The sequence below is a fragment of the Pinus tabuliformis genome, chromosome 1_2 (assembly GCF_031772625.1).
Source record: "Pinus tabuliformis cultivar Carrire ecotype Pingquan chromosome 1_2, CPIR1, whole genome shotgun sequence".
Classification (NCBI taxonomy): Eukaryota; Viridiplantae; Streptophyta; class Pinopsida; order Pinales; family Pinaceae; genus Pinus; species Pinus tabuliformis.
In genome coordinates this window covers 1,202,355,435-1,202,373,273 of record NC_142298.1, presented here as the reverse complement: position 1 = coordinate 1,202,373,273, position 17,839 = coordinate 1,202,355,435, and the positions used below count along the sequence as shown (strand labels likewise).

Genomic DNA, 17,839 nt, shown 5'->3' with positions numbered 1-17,839 from the left:
TTATATGGTTTAAAGCAAGCTCCCAGGTCTTGGTATGAAAAGGTTGATTCTTTCTTTATAGAGTATGGTTTCCATAGAAGTTTAAATGACCCAAATTTGTATACCAAGTACAATGATCAGGGGCAGATTGTTTTGATTTCTTTGTATGTGGACGACATGATTATAACAGGAAATGCAGTTGATTTAATCAAAGGAATCAAAAGGCTGATGGCACAAGTTTTTGAAATGAAGGATCTCGGAAGCCTTCACTATTGTCTGGGATTAGAAGTATTTAGAGATACTGGGCAAACTTTTCTTACCCAAGGGAAGTATGCTAGAAATCTGTTGGAAAAGTTTGGCATGGATCAGTGTAGAACCGCAGCGACACCTTTGCAGCAAAATCTGAAATTGAACAGTGATGATGGCACTAAGGAGGTAGATGCCACAATGTACAGACAGCTGGTTGGCAGCCTGATATATCTTACAACAACCAGACCCGACTTGGCATACTCAGTTAGTGTATTAAGCCAATTCATGTCAAAACCGCGTGAAAGTCACTGGACAGCAGCAAAAAGCGTGTTGAGGTATCTTTGTGGTACTGTTCATTTTGGTATTTTATACACTGATGTATATGATGTTACTCTAGCAGGTTTTTCAGACTCAGACTGGGCAGGTAACCTGGATGATCGGAGGTCCATCACAGGTTATGCATTTAACATAGGTTCCGGGGTAATTGCATGGAGCAGCAAGAAACAAAGTACTATAGCTTTGTCGTCATGTGAAGCTGAATATCAAGCATTGGGTGCAGCAACATGTGAAGCAATCTGGTTGAGGAGACTTCTTAACGATGCAGGAAAAGAACAGAAGCAACCCACTTCTATCAAAAGCGACAACCAGAGCGCTATCAAATTAGCATACAATCCAGTGTTTCATAAAAACACCAAACACATAGACACCCAGTTTCACTTTGTTAGAGAAAAAATACAGTCAAAAGAAATTACTGTCGAATATTGTAAAACTTGTGACAATGTGGCTGATATTTTTACAAAGCCTCTTGCACGAGTGAAATTTGAATTGTTTAGAAAGATGCTAGGAGTTCAGGAGAACCCTTTCTCCATTAAGGGGGGGAGTTGAGAATAATTAATATTATTTTGTTATTAATGGAGAAAATAGTTACGTTGTTGTAACTTTCTCCCTAGTTTAGGATTAGTTCCTATAATTATGGGGTTTGGGTGCAACTTCCTATTTCCTAGTATTGTATTTATTGATGTAATCTTTGATTGATTAATGAATAGAGTGGACGAGAGTGAGCTACAACTCTTTCTTTTCAATTCTGTTCACATTTTATCTTGCATGAAGGAAATCTGGTTCAGACTTTAACGAATATCCACATGGATTTGTTAATGTCCTCATGAATGCGACAATATCATCTAAATCCAAAATAAATGGTGGCAGGATCCCAAAAATAATTAAGTAGCGAAATTTCTGATTTTCATTTTTCAATTTCATGTTTCATTATAAGAAGGAAAAAAGAAAGAATTTGAGCTGTGAAGTGTAATTGAAATTTTAAATATCTTTATATGAAAGAGAAATTTTATATAAGTTTTTAATATTTAATTTTTAAATATAGATTAATTATTAAATGAATTTACAGAGATTTTAAAATTAGGGGTGAATTTTTAGATTAAAGTTTTTATAAAGATATTAAAATTAGAGATAAATTTTAGATTAAGTTTTGAGTTTTGAAAATTAGGTAAAATGTGGAGAGAAGAGTGAAGTGGTGCTTTTTGTGAATTGTAATTTTGAAATTGTTTATATTGGTAAAAATAAATAGAAATTATTGAAATTTAAAAAAAAATTGAAAAAAATTAACCAAAATTATTATTGTTATGAAAAAAAAATTATATATTTTTAAATATTTAAGATATATACTATCAAATTTTGTTGTAAAAAAATTATATACATTTAAATATATATCTAAATACTTTATATTATCAATTTTTTCCTCATTGTAATTTTTTCATTAAAATTTTTATGGTATGTTATCAAATTCGTATCAATTCAAACTTAGTAACTATAATGGAAACAAAGGCGTTGGTGTAATTGTGGTAGTTAATTAAATTAACAAAGGCATACTTATGTATCTATCACTGTTGCACACATGACATGGTAATTTACATACATTGTTATATGTCGTTAAATTACAAGAAGATGAAGATAATTCGTGAGGTTTTAATACATAAGTAAAGATAAACCGTTAAATAGTGCATACGCGATACACCCACATAACCGCCGCTAAGAATGCTAATGCCCACACGATACATCCACATGACGTTAACAGATAATCGTTACACTTGCGATACACTGCATAAAAAGTTAAATTTTGAATACTAAAATATTATAAAGGTCAAAGAAAATTTATAGCAATCAAACCTCGAATCCATTTCCCGAGTCCTTTGCATATGAAGGGCTAATAATATTTTAAAATTTAAAGTAGTTTACTTATTTGCCCCATTTATTGTAACATTTTTGACAATATAATTTAATTACACAAAACCCTATCTATTACCATGGACAAAATATAATATGCAAATTAAGTCATCTTATAAATTTTATACTTATCACAACTTATAATTTACGAAAATTATAATATTTTTATATTCATGATGTTTATGATTATTTAATATTAACCATTTACTTTTCATAATAAATTGATTGATTTTAATGAACGATAACGGTGAGGATAATCATCGTATCACATCCCAGAAATTTTGTTTTCTAATTTTAAAATTTTTATAATATTTTTCAAACCACGTGTCTCTCAAAATTTGAGGAAGCTTCTAAGGGACACCATCCTTCGTGCCGGCGTCTTGAAGCAACCTAGCGCGTAGCGAAAGTGTATTTTAGCAAAATCCGCAACCTGAACTTTTAAACACCTTGAAAGAGAGTCTTTGTTGAACTTCACTAATACTGTGACACGAGTTGCCCAAAATATCAAATATCATATTCCAGTGTGACCGAGCCACACAACGTGACAAACAAATGAAGATTCGTCCCGGGCATATAAACTCGACACGTCTACTACATGGTTAGTTGAGACGGTTAGGTCCAACACCCATCACATTATAATTTTAGAATTTAAACCGTTGCCCTAACCGTCTGCACGTGGATTTTAGTTTTGGTTTTGTGATTCCGGTTCCGATGGTTAAGCTGCACTGAATGCCATTATCACCGCCCAAAATCGGATTTTTCATTGATATTGATATTGAGTATGCCATTATAGGTTGGGTTTTTCAGTTTTCTAGTGAGAAATTCTTATAAACATCTTGATTTATTGATTCTCATGCCATATAGGTAGAGTGTTTTTCACTGTTTCTGGCGCTGTTTTTATCGGTTAATCTTTCTCTATATCATAGCCCACTTTTCGAGTTTTTTAATCCTTCATATAGTTGTTTTGGCTTTGCTATGCCTTTGATATTTTAGGGAGCAAGCAATATTTTAGCAGAGTTTGGCTTTGTATAACAATCTGGGTAGTTTGTAAATTGCAGTTTTCTTTGCTGTTTGTAATTTTTACAGATCTGTCTGAAGTATTGCACCAGTAGAAGATTTTGTAATTCTGTCATGTTCTATAGAAGAATTTTGATAGTCACTTTGATGGTTAGATAGAAGATAGCAGAATTTAGAGTTTGATATTGCCTTGTATTTATATATCATAACCTGTGATAATAAGGTGGACAACATGAGGTTAACTTTTATGAGAAGGATATTATTTTTCATTTTCTTATCCTGTAATGTCTTTGCCAAGAGCAATGTTGTCCCGGGTGCATTTGGTGATCCACACTTCACAGGTTGGGATGGAGTACATTTTGATTTCAATGGAAAACCTGACTCCATCTACTGTCTAATCTCAGACAAAACTTTCCACATGAACATGAAGTTTGTAGGGACGGTGGAATCCACAGTCCAACAAAGAACGTGGATAAAGGCTCTCGGAATTCTCTTCTGGGGTCATAGACTCATATTACGTGCAGCAGAAGGATCAGACTTGAGCCATAATGGGTTCGGATTTTTACAAAACATTGAAGTGGATGGTGCTGTTATTCAGCTTAAACAAGGAGAGAATTACAGGTCGTTAGATGGTGAAATCATTTTATCCTATGATAACTATCAATCCCACAAGTTCTTGCCATCAGATCACTACAGTGTTTATCTGAAGGACATAGCAGAGATTCATGTTATTGCAGGTCCTGAGATTCCTGACCTGAGGTCTGATAATGATGCTTTTATTCATTTGTCTGTGGAAATGGAGAAGGCTGTCCTTTCATCACAAGTTCATGGAGTGCTGGGCCAAACTTATTTGAATGCAAAGGGTCGTGTGCATCGAAATTTCTATAGAACAAAATGGAATGATCTCTTGGTAGCTCAACAGGTTGATGGGCCGAATGGAGAAGGGTATTTGGATGGAGAAGTTGCTGATTATATTTCGTCTGGGCTTTTGTCTTCAAATTGCCATTTCTCAAGGTTTGATGCCAACTTTGATCCTTCCAATAAGGTTTTGCCAAAGGTTTCATCAGGCTATTCTCGTAAACATTTGCCTGACTGGGATATACTGGCGGAAAGTGCTTAAGTTGCGGGAACTTCCAGTGTACAAAACATTTCTCTTAGTGTTCATAGATTTGTATTGTAATTGAGGTTGATAAGTGATTAGGGTAAATGAATTTCTCTAGTTTCCACAGATTGTGTTTGTACCTAGGCTGATAAATGGTAGCGGTAAATAGATGGCTTTAGAGAAAATAGCCGCTTATCAAACGTCATACTCCAAATTTCCATTGTAATATTTGACGCCAGTGACTGTATCAAGTTTTTCCTATGGTTGTATTTGGAATAAGATATATTTCTTACCCACTCATCTTCCCTCATTGGTTAGGTTAATTTATAATTGAAATATTTGTGACTCAATGAGTAGGGTTACGTTAAATGGTTGAATCTTTATCCCAAAAAACATACTCAATTAGAAGATCATCTTTAGCGTGAACTTCGCATACCATGATAATTTTGTTTTTCCAATAATCACATTATTATTATGAAGTTTATAAATTTTATGTCATGGTTTTCTTAAGTTATATAATTTATATATGAAATATTTACGTTGTTGATTTGAAAAAAAATGATATTTTAAAAAGTTAGTCAAAGATCGCTTCTAAGGAAAAGTGAAGTGATTGATAACAAAGCGAATTATCAAAATTATATTAAAAAAATAATCTCTACTAAATATAAATATTACATTATTTTCTTTTAAATGAAAATGTAATTTATATTATATTTGTATTTTTTTTCTTAACGAAAATGCAATTTCACCATAAAAAGAATTGTTTTATATAAATTATATTTAAAAATGACTGGTTACCATCTAAATGTTATATTTAAATAAAAAAGCAAAACAAAAATATTTAAAATTATAGTTATTATTAATTTAATAAAAATAAATTCATTTATTTTTCAAGATGGGTGATAAGTGGATGTGCACCTGGGTATTGGGTTTCAACTATATTGTAATTTAAAATAATGAAAGGGTGGTTAGGATTTACTCTCAACATAATGTGGTGGATTTGTACCTAGGTATTGGGTGCCAACCATATTATTAATATTACATGTGAAGGGAGAGGTATGGTATTGTATGAGAAAGATGGTGCAAAACAAATGAATTTGTTGAACTTTCAATTATTGTATGAGGAAGATGGTGAAAATTGTATTGGGTTTCAACTATATTGTAATTTAAAATAATGAAAGGGTGGTTAGGATTTACTCTCAACATAATGTGGTGGATGTGTACCTAGGTATTGGGTGCCAACCATATTATTAATATTACATGCAAAGGGAGAGGTATGGTATTGTATGAGAAAGATGGTGCAAAACAAATGAATTTGTTGAACTTTCAATTATTGTATGAGGAAGATGGTGAAAATTGTATTGGGTTTCAACTATATTGTAATTTAAAATAATAAAAGGGTCGTTAGGATTTACTCTGAACATAATGTGGTGGATGTGCACCTAGGTATTGGGTGCCAACCATATTATTAATATTACATGCGAAGGGAGAGGTATGGTATTGGGCATGGTATTGTATGAGGAAGATGGTGCAAAACAAATGAATTTGTTGAACTTTCAATTATTGTATGAGGAAGATGGTGAAAAACAAATGAATTGGTTGAACTTTCAATTATGAAAAAGAAACGGTTCTAGTTGTTAAGAAAATATCTTGTTGTTAAGCAAATAAATGGTTTTTGTTGGGCAAAAAATGGATAATAAGCAAGAAATTGAATCAAAATTTAAGTTGGATTCAAGTGAGAAGTGAAGGAAAAGGATATGAACATGAATATCTTGTTGTTAAGCAAATAAATGGTTTTTGTTGGGCAGAAAATGGATAATAAGCAAGAAATTGAATCAAAATTTAAGTTGGATTCAAGTGAGAAGTGAAGGAAAATGATACGAACATGTCACTGTGGATAGTAAGCAAGAAATTGAATCAAAATTTAAGTTGGATTCAAGTGAGAAGTGAAGGAAAATGATACGAACATGTCACTGTGGATAGTAAGCAAGAAATTGAATCAAAATTTAAAATTTAAGTTGGATTCAAGTGATAAGTGAAGGAAAAGGATACGAACTTCACTGAGTAAACGACAAGTGTCATTGAGTAAATGACAAGTGAGAAATACGATGAGGAAACAACAAGTGAGAAATACGAACATGTCACTGAGGAAACATTCAAGTGATAAGTGAAGGAAAAGGATACGAACTTCACTGAGTAAACGACAAGTGTCATTGAGTAAATGACAAGTGAGAAATACGATGAGGAAACAACAAGTGAGAAATACGAACATGTCACTGAGGAAACGAAGAAGTCAGACAAAGATGAAGATAAATGAGAAGGTATGGTATTGTATGAGGGAGATGGTGCAAAACAAATGAGAAGGTATGGTATTGTATGAGGAAGATGGTGCGAAACAAATGAGAAGGTATGGTATTGTATGAGGAAGATGGTGCAAAACAAATGAATTGGTTGAACTTTCAATTATAAAAAAGAAACTATTCTGGTTGTTAAGAAAATTTCTTGTTGTTAATCAAATAAATGGTTTTTGTTGGGCAAAAAATGGATTCAAGGTTCTGGTTGTCAAGAAAATTTCTTGTTGTTAAGCAAATAAATGGTTTTTGTTGGGCAGAAAATGGATTCAAGTCAATAAGCAAGAAACTAAGCAAATAAATGGATTTTGTTGGGCAGAAAATGGATCCAAGTCAATAAGCAAGAAACTGAATCAAAATTTAAGCTGGATTCAAGTGATAAGTGAGGAGAAAGGATACGAACACAAAGTGAGACAAAGATGAAGATAAATTAGAAGCTAGGAAAAGCTGTGAGAAGTGAGGATACGAACATGAATTCAGACAAAGATGAAGATAAATGAGAAGCTAGGCAAAGCTGTGAGAAGCGAGGAGAAAGGAAAATGAGAAGCTAGGCAAAGCTAAAAAAATCTTGTTGTTAAGCAAATAAATCTTTTTGGTTGGGCTTTAAGCTATTTTCAAGTGATAAGTGAGGAGAAAGGATAAGAACATGAAGTCAATAAAGATGAAGATAAGTGAGAATCTAGGTAAAGCTATGAGAAGTGAGGAGAAAGGAAAATGAGAATCTAAAGGAAAATGAGAATCTAGGCAAAGCTGTGAGAAGTGAGGAGAAAGGAAAATGAGAAGCTAGGCAAAGCTCAAAATTTCTTGTTGCTAAGCAAATAAACCTTTTTTGTTGGGCAGAAAATGGATTCAAGTCAATTCAATAAGCAAGAAGTTGGATTCAAGTGAGAAGTGAGGAGAAAGGATAGAACATGTCACTGAGGAAACGAAGAAGTCAGACAAAGATAAAGATAAATGAGAAGCTAGGCAAAGCTCATTTAAGTTTATGTGTCTTAATATATTGCATATTTGTTTTATTTTTGGTTCACTGCATAATAATAGTGAAGAGAGCTCATAGAGAAAAACAAAAACTCCGTTATAGCCAAAATTCTTAGAACTTTTTATGTCATCGATTTTTTCTTTTCTATTCTGGTTAGTGGCACAATGAGATCCAAAGAGCCTGAAGAGTGAGTTCCAAAGAGCCCGAAGAGTGGTTCTTATAAGAATTTTGAGAAATATAAAAGAATTGGTGTGACATTTTATTGAAATTTCAAGTTCTAAGCTTCGTAATAAAGGTATGCATTTTATCTACTATTACTTTATCCTCTATTGGCTTACTTCCATTTTAAATTTCAAGTTCTAACAGAAGCTCCATAATAAAGGTATGCATTTTATCTACTATTACTTTATCCTCTACTGGCTTACTTCCAGAAAACTCACAAACTCTAATTAGTAAGTCATCGGTATATCTAATGGATGTGATCCAATTAGTGAGCTTCCAGAAACTCAAAAACTCCAATTAGTGAGTCATCAGCATATCTAATGGACTTCACTCCAATTAGTGATATTCCAGAAACTAACAAACTCCAATTAGTGAGTCATCGACATATCTAATGGATGTGATCCAATAGTCCAATTAGCAAGCTTCCAGAAACTCACAAGCTCCAATCAGTGAGTCATCGGCATATCTAATGGATGTGATCCAATTAGTGAGCTTCCTAAAACTCACAAACTCCAATTAGTGAGCTTCTTGAAACTCATAAACTCCAATTAGTGAGTCATCGCGACGTTCATCATAGAAGCAAGTTTAGTAGCCCTAAATGCAAAATGGTGCAAATGGTTTTATCTACTATTAATTTTTCCTCTACTGGCTTACTTCCAGAAACTCACAAACTCCAAACTCATAAACTCCAATTAGTGAGTCATCGGTATATCTACGTTCATCACAGAAGCAAGTTTAGTAGCCCTAAATGCAAATAGTGCAAATGTTTAGTAGCCCCAAATGAAAATTGTTCAAATGGTTGTAGCTACGCAATCCAATTTTTAGAAGAGAAATCTAACTATTTTGTTAAAAAAAATTGGAGTGGTGGAACCATGATATGGGTTGTCGGAGGGGTTGGAACCAGGAGAGGTACATACCGGGTTGGAACTAGGAGAGGTACATACGGGGTTGGAATTGGGAGAGGTACATACCCCTATTTTCCTTAGTTTTCGTCACATTAACATGGGTCATCGAATGAAGGGGTTGGAAATGGGAAGTGGAACAATGATAACAGAACCCTCACTATTCAATTTCGTCCACTGAATGATAGGCCATTTTTTACATTGATCGGTTGGACATATGAAGAGGCCACAATAATCATTACAAAGAATTAGTAACTAAGATCTAAAAGGTCTCAATTCTTAGAATCACTCACATAGTAACCCTCAACATGTGCCAAATGGGAATCCAAGTTGTGTTGAAGCAGAATTTCCGATTGCAAAGCATTCTTTTAGCATCGTTTAGAGAGGAGAAAACATTGTAGATTTTTGTCCACTTATCTTTGAGAACTAATCCCAGCAAGGTGAGAATTTGAGAAATTGTTGATGCAAATATAATGAGTTCAGAAATTGTTTCTTCTTACACCCGCAATAACCAATTCCGGTAAACTTTTTCCAAGCATCATTAAGCAACTCTAAATGAGAATGAGCTTCTCATTCCATTTCATCTTAAGATTCCAACCCACTAATTTCCTTTCCCAAATCTAGTAGAATGAGATTAAAATTTGTAGCGATGGAATCATAAGTGAAGGGTCTGACTCTTCTCTATCTTAAAGAAACATGGCTACCTTCTCTCATTCTATAGTGCATGTGTTTTCTAGGAGGGATCATTATAGCATAGAGGGGACACACTGGGTAGCCATGACCTTCAAAAGAATAATAGGCATGACAAGGCACACCAAATGAATCTCCACGTTGACGTTGTAAACCTAAATCCACTGAATCATCCCCAAGGCTCCAAAGAAATAATTCAGAGCCTACCAACTTTACAGAAGGGATAGATGGAGACTCACCACCTTCAATAAACCCCTCACAAACTAGCACCATTAAATTCATGATTATACTTACGCATGTTTTAGAAAAAACTAAGCAACTAATTAATAAGTAACTCATTTGTAAAGGATTTGACATCCCACTTTCCAAATTTTCCAATACAATTTTCAAGTCTCAAAATAAACAATATTTTGTGACTTAGGACATTCCACGAGTATAAATTTACAAAACAAAGACCCTTGAGAACCAAAATATCCCATTGACTTCTAAACACTACTAAGAAACCCATAATAGCCGGTAGATGGACTAGCCCCAACAACACAAACCACCTCTATAATTTGAAATCATCATGCAAACAGCTCAATGTTATAGACATTTTTGTGCCTTACAGCATTGAGCATAAAATGTCCATAATCTAAGGGATCCAAAGTCCCTAAACATGTTGTTCCTACCCCTAGAGGAACAAGGCCAAGAAACCACAGCAATTCAGAGAAGTTCTCCACCTGAAACTGCTCAAAAACAAGCCAATTCTAGATCATGTCAACTGCTCCACTGAGCATCTGCGCTGAATGTCAATTGCTCCATTGTCCACCTGCGTTGAATGTCAACTCCAACAAAGGCTACCTGCGCTGAGCGAGTTTGGACAAGTGGCAGGCTCATTCCTCAATGTGTCAATGCCCAGGAAGCTTCCAAAATGACACTTGTATCAGGGAATTCGACTGGTGATGAGTAAGAGGTTCCAAAGGAAGCAAGAACCTCCAAGCGGAATCAAGAACTGAAAGAGGGAGAGGACACTAGTCACATCTCAGGCTGACTCATCCTCTCTCCAAACATCTATATATGGATATGTCTCCCATGAGATCTGGAGGCTGGAATTTTGTGAATGCAAAGAATTGTTGTTGGTTTGAGGTTAGAACTATTGGGTGATTTGCTTTGAAGGAGGTGAAGAGGAGATTCCTTTCTGCTGGGAAGGTGATGCTGGATTGGGCCTCTTATGGTTGTATCACTTCCTGAACTTTATTTCTTCCATCAATAAATCCATTTGAGTTTCTTCTATATGCATGTATCTCAATGATGTTTTGTTATACTTGTGTATTTAGTTTATTCTAATCCTTAAACTAGTTATGAATGTATGCTTCTTGTAGTTTCCCTCTCTTGCCATTTTGCAGGAACTTGGTGTAGCTGGGCTAGTGAAAGTTCAAGGAGCTGGGAGCAGGCAGCAAGGAGTGAGATTGGATCAACAACTAGCGGAAGACATCGGTTAGTTAATCTCTTTCTCCTCTCTTTACATTTCATAAAGAAGAAATCTTAGATAGTTTTGTCTTGCTTGTTGCTGAGGTACTATCACCCTTAGAGTGGGATAGGGTCATTCTGTATTGGATACTTTTCCCAACAACAAATTGGCAACTCCACTGGGGACTGTATCTTTTTGGTTTGTTTGTGTTTTTTCTATTCATTTCATAAATTCAGGGAGTACCGAATCGAACTGCATTTGGATTTTTCAAATGCAAAGTAGAGGGCAGCTACTCTAGTTCAGTTATTGGGACCTGTTTATGATCTAAAGAGCTGATCCACAAGTGCTCTAACAGCTCTTAGTGATAGATCTTCATCCTCTTTTGAATCATCCCTTAGTGTGTACTTGATTGATAGCTTTGATTTGGCCATGAAACTGTGATTTTAACTGCAAACCGTAGCTCAGAACCCCGGAACAATTCTCGTTCTGGTTTCAGCGCAGACCTAGTGAAGAGGTTCTGCATTTCAACACAGGTCCCGTGAAGGCTACCTGCGCTGAATGTCAAAACCTCTGTGTTAGACCTGCGCTGAAACAGTCTTTGCCTTGTGCAGTTGTGGTTCCCAGTGTCTTTTGCTCAGTTTTCATCCCTTTTTTTGCAGGCTGTTATCACTCAATGTACCTATCTAAAACCACCTTTCTTTGCCTCTATTCTGCCTCGGTTGTATAAAGAAACTGTATTTGTTCTTTGTGTATTTCCTACATCATTTGCAGTTTCCCATTACGAAAGTGAACTAGTCTTACTGTGGCCTCTTAGATCTAGACCTATCATAAGTGTCGTTTTGATCTTAGGAGTAAGTTTGTTTGTTGTTCACAGTTGATTGAACTTTTGCTTTTGTCATATGGTTTGAATTTATGTATTTCTAGTGTCGAAACAAGTAAATCTTAAGGTGTCTTTTGATTTTGGACAAAAAGCTTGTTTATGTTTTCACTTGAAATCGAATTCAAAGTTATACAACAGCTTTCTTTATATAAACATCAATATTAAGAAAGAGAAAAGAAATACCTGCATTGTGCATTTGCATTTTGACAGCTTGCATGTTGATTTAGGAAAAAGTGCATTAGTGTGTGCTCTATGCTCTGTGTGAAAAGATGATGTCTTTCTTTTCCCTCAGTAGTTAGGATTTTCATATGTTGAAAAGATAGAAAAAGCTTGCTTATCATCTTTAGACTGCATTTAGGAGTTGTACCATACATCTCGTGGTGATCCATAAAGGCAAACTGCTAAACAAGATCAACCTAAAATAAATTGAATGAACATAACAACGCTTTGAAACATAACGCAAACACATAGAGGTCTAAGCTAGAGACGTGTTCCGGCGTCGTTAAACGTGATATCTTAGTGTTGAGTGGTTGGGTGATTCCTCCAAGGTGAAGCGATAAGTATCAATACGGACTTGTGCTCCCACGTACCGTCGCATATATATTGGGAGACCCCTATAGGAATAAAGCCTTTATCCATAGGAAGCCGTGTCGGCCGCCCTACTGATCGCAATGCAGTGAACACAGCATTCACGAAGATCGACCGCCCGTACCTTAAAACGTATTCTGCGGTTTTGCGAAAAGTTTGGCACACCCTCTGCCTAGAACTCCAGAGCAGTTCCTTTTGGCCTTTTTCAGACTCTATAACAGAAAAAGTCCACCCGAGCATTTGTCACTTCGGGCTCGTTAAAACATCAAAGGAGACTAGAGTCATATTTAGCTTTTTCTCGACTCTTTAAAAGTGAAAAAGAAAGTTGTGTCTAAAGCGTCGTTAAAAATTTATTTTAAATGGAACATAATCACCTCCTATTCCTGCGTTGATCTTTAGGTTGAGAAAAATGGAACACACCAGCCAAGGAATTCTCCATGATGGAAATCCTAGTCCTTTCTCCTCTTGGGGAGATGTTGGTGCGCCCCACATGGCCACATTGTCGCTTGCAGGACTGACAATTGGCCTGCCAGTCTGGCTATTCTCAACCAATGTAGTTCAGAAAACCACGGTTCCTGAACAATCGAGTCAACAGTCAGATCAGTCTAGAGCTGCCCACCAGCCTTCTACTTCCTATAACTCTTCCTCTCCTCCTTCCTCCTCGCAAGGTAGAGCCGGCAAAAGCCAAGCTCCCAAAGAGAAGAAGGAGAAGAAGAAGAGAGAGAAGAAGAAGAAGGAGCCAAAGTGGACTGGGGGCAAGCAAAAGGCATCTGACAAAAATCCACACACAGCACTGACCGGGCCTAAATCGCCATGTGTCATATGTAGAGGAGACCACTTCCATAAAGATTGTCCCTATATTCCCCGGATACTAAGGGACTGGTCCCCTCGTTTGCACAATTCGGGAGCATCAACCTCTGATAGCCATGTTGAATGCTTACCGTCAACCAGCGAAAGTGAAGGTCCAAGACAAAGAGGGGGAGCAAGATCCCCCTGCAGACTGTGTGAAGGTGATCACGCCATCCACCGTTGTCCCTTCTTAGACGAGGCGAAGAGAGTTTTGGAAGATCGTCCGGTTTCACCGTTACGACTTCCTCCTGGATATAATAGACTTGTGCCAAGTCCTTCGTTGGTTGAGAATACAGCTGGCCCGCTCAAGTGGTCAGCTGAAGCATCAGTCATTGAAAATGAACCTACTGAATCCAGACCGGACGAAAGTCCAAAGGTCGAAACGGCAGTTGACCCGGTTCTGCCTTCAGAAGTTTCATCTTCAAATGACACCGTCAATGAAGATTCATCTTCAAATGACACCCTCACTGAAGAGAATAAGGATGACACCATCCAGATTCTTTTCATCAACACAGACTCTGACGAGCATCAGGGCAATGCGCTCATTCCTTTATCGCAGGAAGGAACTTCGTCAGGGTCATATCCGGCTGTGTATTCGGTCCCACCACCAAGCAACCTGGTTGTGTCCTTTGATTGGAACCAACTAGGCAGACCCCGGTTGCAAACCAGTATACCATTCAGAATTATAGTAAATGACAAGTGAGAAATACGATGAGGAAACAACAAGTGAGAAATACGAACATGTCACTGAGGAAACGAAGAAGTCAGACAAAGATGAAGATAAATGAGAAGGTATGGTATTGTATGAGGGAGATGGTGCAAAACAAATGAGAAGGTATGGTATTGTATGAGGAAGATGGTGCGAAACAAATGAGAAGGTATGGTATTGTATGACGAAGATGGTGCAAAACAAATGAATTGGTTGAACTTTCAATTATAAAAAAGAAACTATTCTGGTTGTTAAGAAAATTTCTTGTTGTTAATCAAATAAATGGTTTTTGTTGGGCAAAAAATGGATTCAAGGTTCTGGTTGTCAAGAAAATTTCTTGTTGTTAAGCAAATAAATGGTTTTTGTTGGGTAGAAAATGGATTCAAGTCAATAAGCAAGAAACTAAGCAAATAAATGGATTTTGTTGGGCAGAAAATGGATCCAAGTCAATAAGCAAGAAACTGAATCAAAATTTAAGCTGGATTCAAGTGATAAGTGAGGAGAAAGGATACGAACATGAAGTGAGACAAAGATGAAGATAAATTAGAAGCTAGGCAAAGCTGTGAGAAGTGAGGATACGAACATGAAGTCAGACAAAGATGAAGATAAATGAGAAGCTAGGCAAAGCTGTGAGAAGCGAGGAGAAAGGAAAATGAGAAGCTAGGCAAAGCTAAAAAATTCTTGTTGTTAAGCAAATAAATCTTTTTGGTTGGGATTTAAGCTATTTTCAAGTGATAAGTGAGGAGAAAGGATAAGAACATGAAGTCAATAAAGATGAAGATAAGTGAGAAGCTAGGTAAAGTTGTGAGAAGTGAGGAGAAAGGAAAATGAGAATCTAAAGGAAAATGAGAATCTAGGCAAAGCTGTGAGAAGTGAGGAGAAAGGAAAATGAGAAGCTAGGCAAAGCTCAAAATTTCTTGTTGCTAAGCAAATAAACCTTTTTTGTTGGGCAGAAAATGGATTCAAGTCAATTCAATAAGCAAGAAGTTGGATTCAAGTGAGAAGTGAGGAGAAAGGATAGAACATGTCACTGAGGAAACGAAGAAGTCAGACAAAGATAAATATAAATGAGAAGCTAGGCAAAGCTCATTTAAGTTTATGTGTCTTAATATATTGCATATTTGTTTTATTTTTGGTTCACTGCATAATAATAGTGAAGAGAGCTCATAGAGAAAAAAAACTCCGTTATAGCCAAAATTCTTAGCACTTTTTATGTCATCGATTTTTTCTTTTCTATTCTGGTTAGTGGCACAATGAGATCCAAAGAGCCTGAAGAGTGAGTTCCAAAGAGCCCGAAGAGTGGTTCTTATAATAATTTTGAGAAATATAAAAGAATTGGTGTGACATTTTATTGAAATTTCAAGTTCTAAGCTTCGTAATAAAGGTATGCATTTTATCTACTATTACTTTATCCTCTATTGGCTTACTTCCATTTTAAATTTCAAGTTCTAACAGAAGCTCCATAATAAAGGTATGCATTTTATCTACTATTACTTTATCCTCTACTGGCTTACTTCCAGAAAACTCACAAACTCCAATTAGTGAGCTTCCAAAAACTCACAAACTCTAATTAGTAAGTCATCGGTATATCTAATGGATGTGATCCAATTAGTGAGTCATCAGCATATCTAATGGACTTCACTCCAATTAGTGATATTCCAGAAACTAACAAACTCCAATTAGTGAGTCATCGACATATCTAATGGATGTGATCCAATAGTCCAATTAGTAAGCTTCCAGAAACTCACAAGCTCCAATCAGTGAGTCATCGGCATATCTAATGGATGTGATCCAATTAGTGAGCTTCCTAAAACTCACAAACTCCAATTAGTGAGCTTCTTGAAACTCATAAACTCCAATTAGTGAGTCATCGCGACGTTCATCATAGAAGCAAGTTTAGTAGCCCTAAATGCAAAATGGTGCAAATGGTTTTATCTACTATTAATTTTTCCTCTACTGGCTTACTTCCAGAAACTCACAAACTCCAAACTCATAAACTCCAATTAGTGAGTCATCGGTATATCTACGTTCATCACAGAAGCAAGTTTAGTAGCCCTAAATGCAAATAGTGCAAATGTTTAGTAGCCCCAAATGAAAATTGTTCAAATGGTTGTAGCTACGCAATCCAATTTTTAGAAGAGAAATCTAACTATTTTGTTAAAAAAAATTGGAGTGGTGGAACCATGATATGGGTTGTCGGAGGGGTTGGAACCAGGAGAGGTACATACCGGGTTGGAACTAGGAGAGGTACATACGGGGTTGGAATTGGGAGAGGTACATACCCCTATTTTCCTTAGTTTTCGTCACATTAACATGGGTCATCGAATGAAGGGGTTGGAAATGGGAAGTGGAACAATGATAACAGAACCCTCACTATTCAATTTCGTCCACTGAATGATAGGCCATTTTTTACATTGATCGGTTGGACATATGAAGAGGCCACAATAATCATTACAAAGAATTAGTAACTAAGATCTAAAAGGTCTCAATTCTTAGAATCACTCACATAGTAACCCTCAACATGTGCCAAATGGGAATCCAAGTTGTGTTGAAGCAGAATTTCCGATTGCAAAGCATTCTTTTAGCATCGTTTAGAGAGGAGAAAACATTGTAGATTTTTGTCCACTTATCTTTGAGAACTAATCCCAGCAAGGTGAGAATTTGAGAAATTGTTGATGCAAATATAATGAGTTCAGAAATTGTTTCTTCTTACACCCGCAATAACCAATTCCGGTAAACTTTTTCCAAGCATCATTAAGCAACTCTAAATGAGAATGAGCTTCTCATTCCATTTCATCTTAAGATTCCAACCCACTAATTTCCTTTCCCAAATCTAGTAGAATGAGATTAAAATTTGTAGCGATGGAATCATAAGTGAAGGGTCTGACTCTTCTCTATCTTAAAGAAACATGGCTACCTTCTCTCATTCTATAGTGCATGTGTTTTCTAGGAGGTATCATTATAGCATAGAGGGGACACACTGGGTAGCCATGACCTTCAAAAGAATAATAGGCATGACAAGGCACACCAAATGAATCTCCACGTTGACGTTGTAAACCTAAATCCACTGAATCATCCCCAAGGCTCCAAAGAAATAATTCAGAGCCTACCAACTTTACAGAAGGGATAGATGGAGACTCACCACCTTCAATAAACCCCTCACAAACTAGCACCATTAAATTCATGATTATACTTACGCATGTTTTAGAAAAAACTAAGCAACTAATTAATAAGTAACTCATTTGTAAAGGATTTGACATCCCACTTTCCAAATTTTCCAATACAATTTTCAAGTCTCAAAATAAACAATATTTTGTGACTTAGGACATTCCACGAGTATAAATTCACAAAACAAAGACCCTTGAGAACCAAAATAGCCCATTGACTTCTAAACACTACTAAGAAACCCATAATAGCTGGTAGATGGACTAGCCCCAACAACACAAACCACCTCTATAATTTGAAATCATCATGCAAACAACTCAATGTTATAGACATTTTTGTGCCTTACAGCATTGAACATGAAATGTCCATAATCTAAGGGATCCAAAGTCCCTAAACATGTTGTTCCTACCCCTAGAGGAACAAGGCCAAGAAACCACAGCAATTCAGAGAAGTTCTCCACCTG

General features: G+C 36.0%; 1 protein-coding gene across 1 annotated transcript; it reads left to right on the top strand.

Annotated features, from left to right (window-relative positions):
• Positions 1 to 3,718: 3,718 nt before the first annotated feature.
• On the top strand, positions 3,719 to 4,606 carry LOC149210569 (uncharacterized). Its single transcript, XM_089399003.1, has one exon. The coding sequence runs from the start codon at positions 3,719 to 3,721 to the stop codon at positions 4,604 to 4,606; it is 888 nt and encodes a 295-aa protein (XP_089255129.1).
• The last annotated feature ends 13,233 nt before the right edge of the window (positions 4,607 to 17,839 follow it).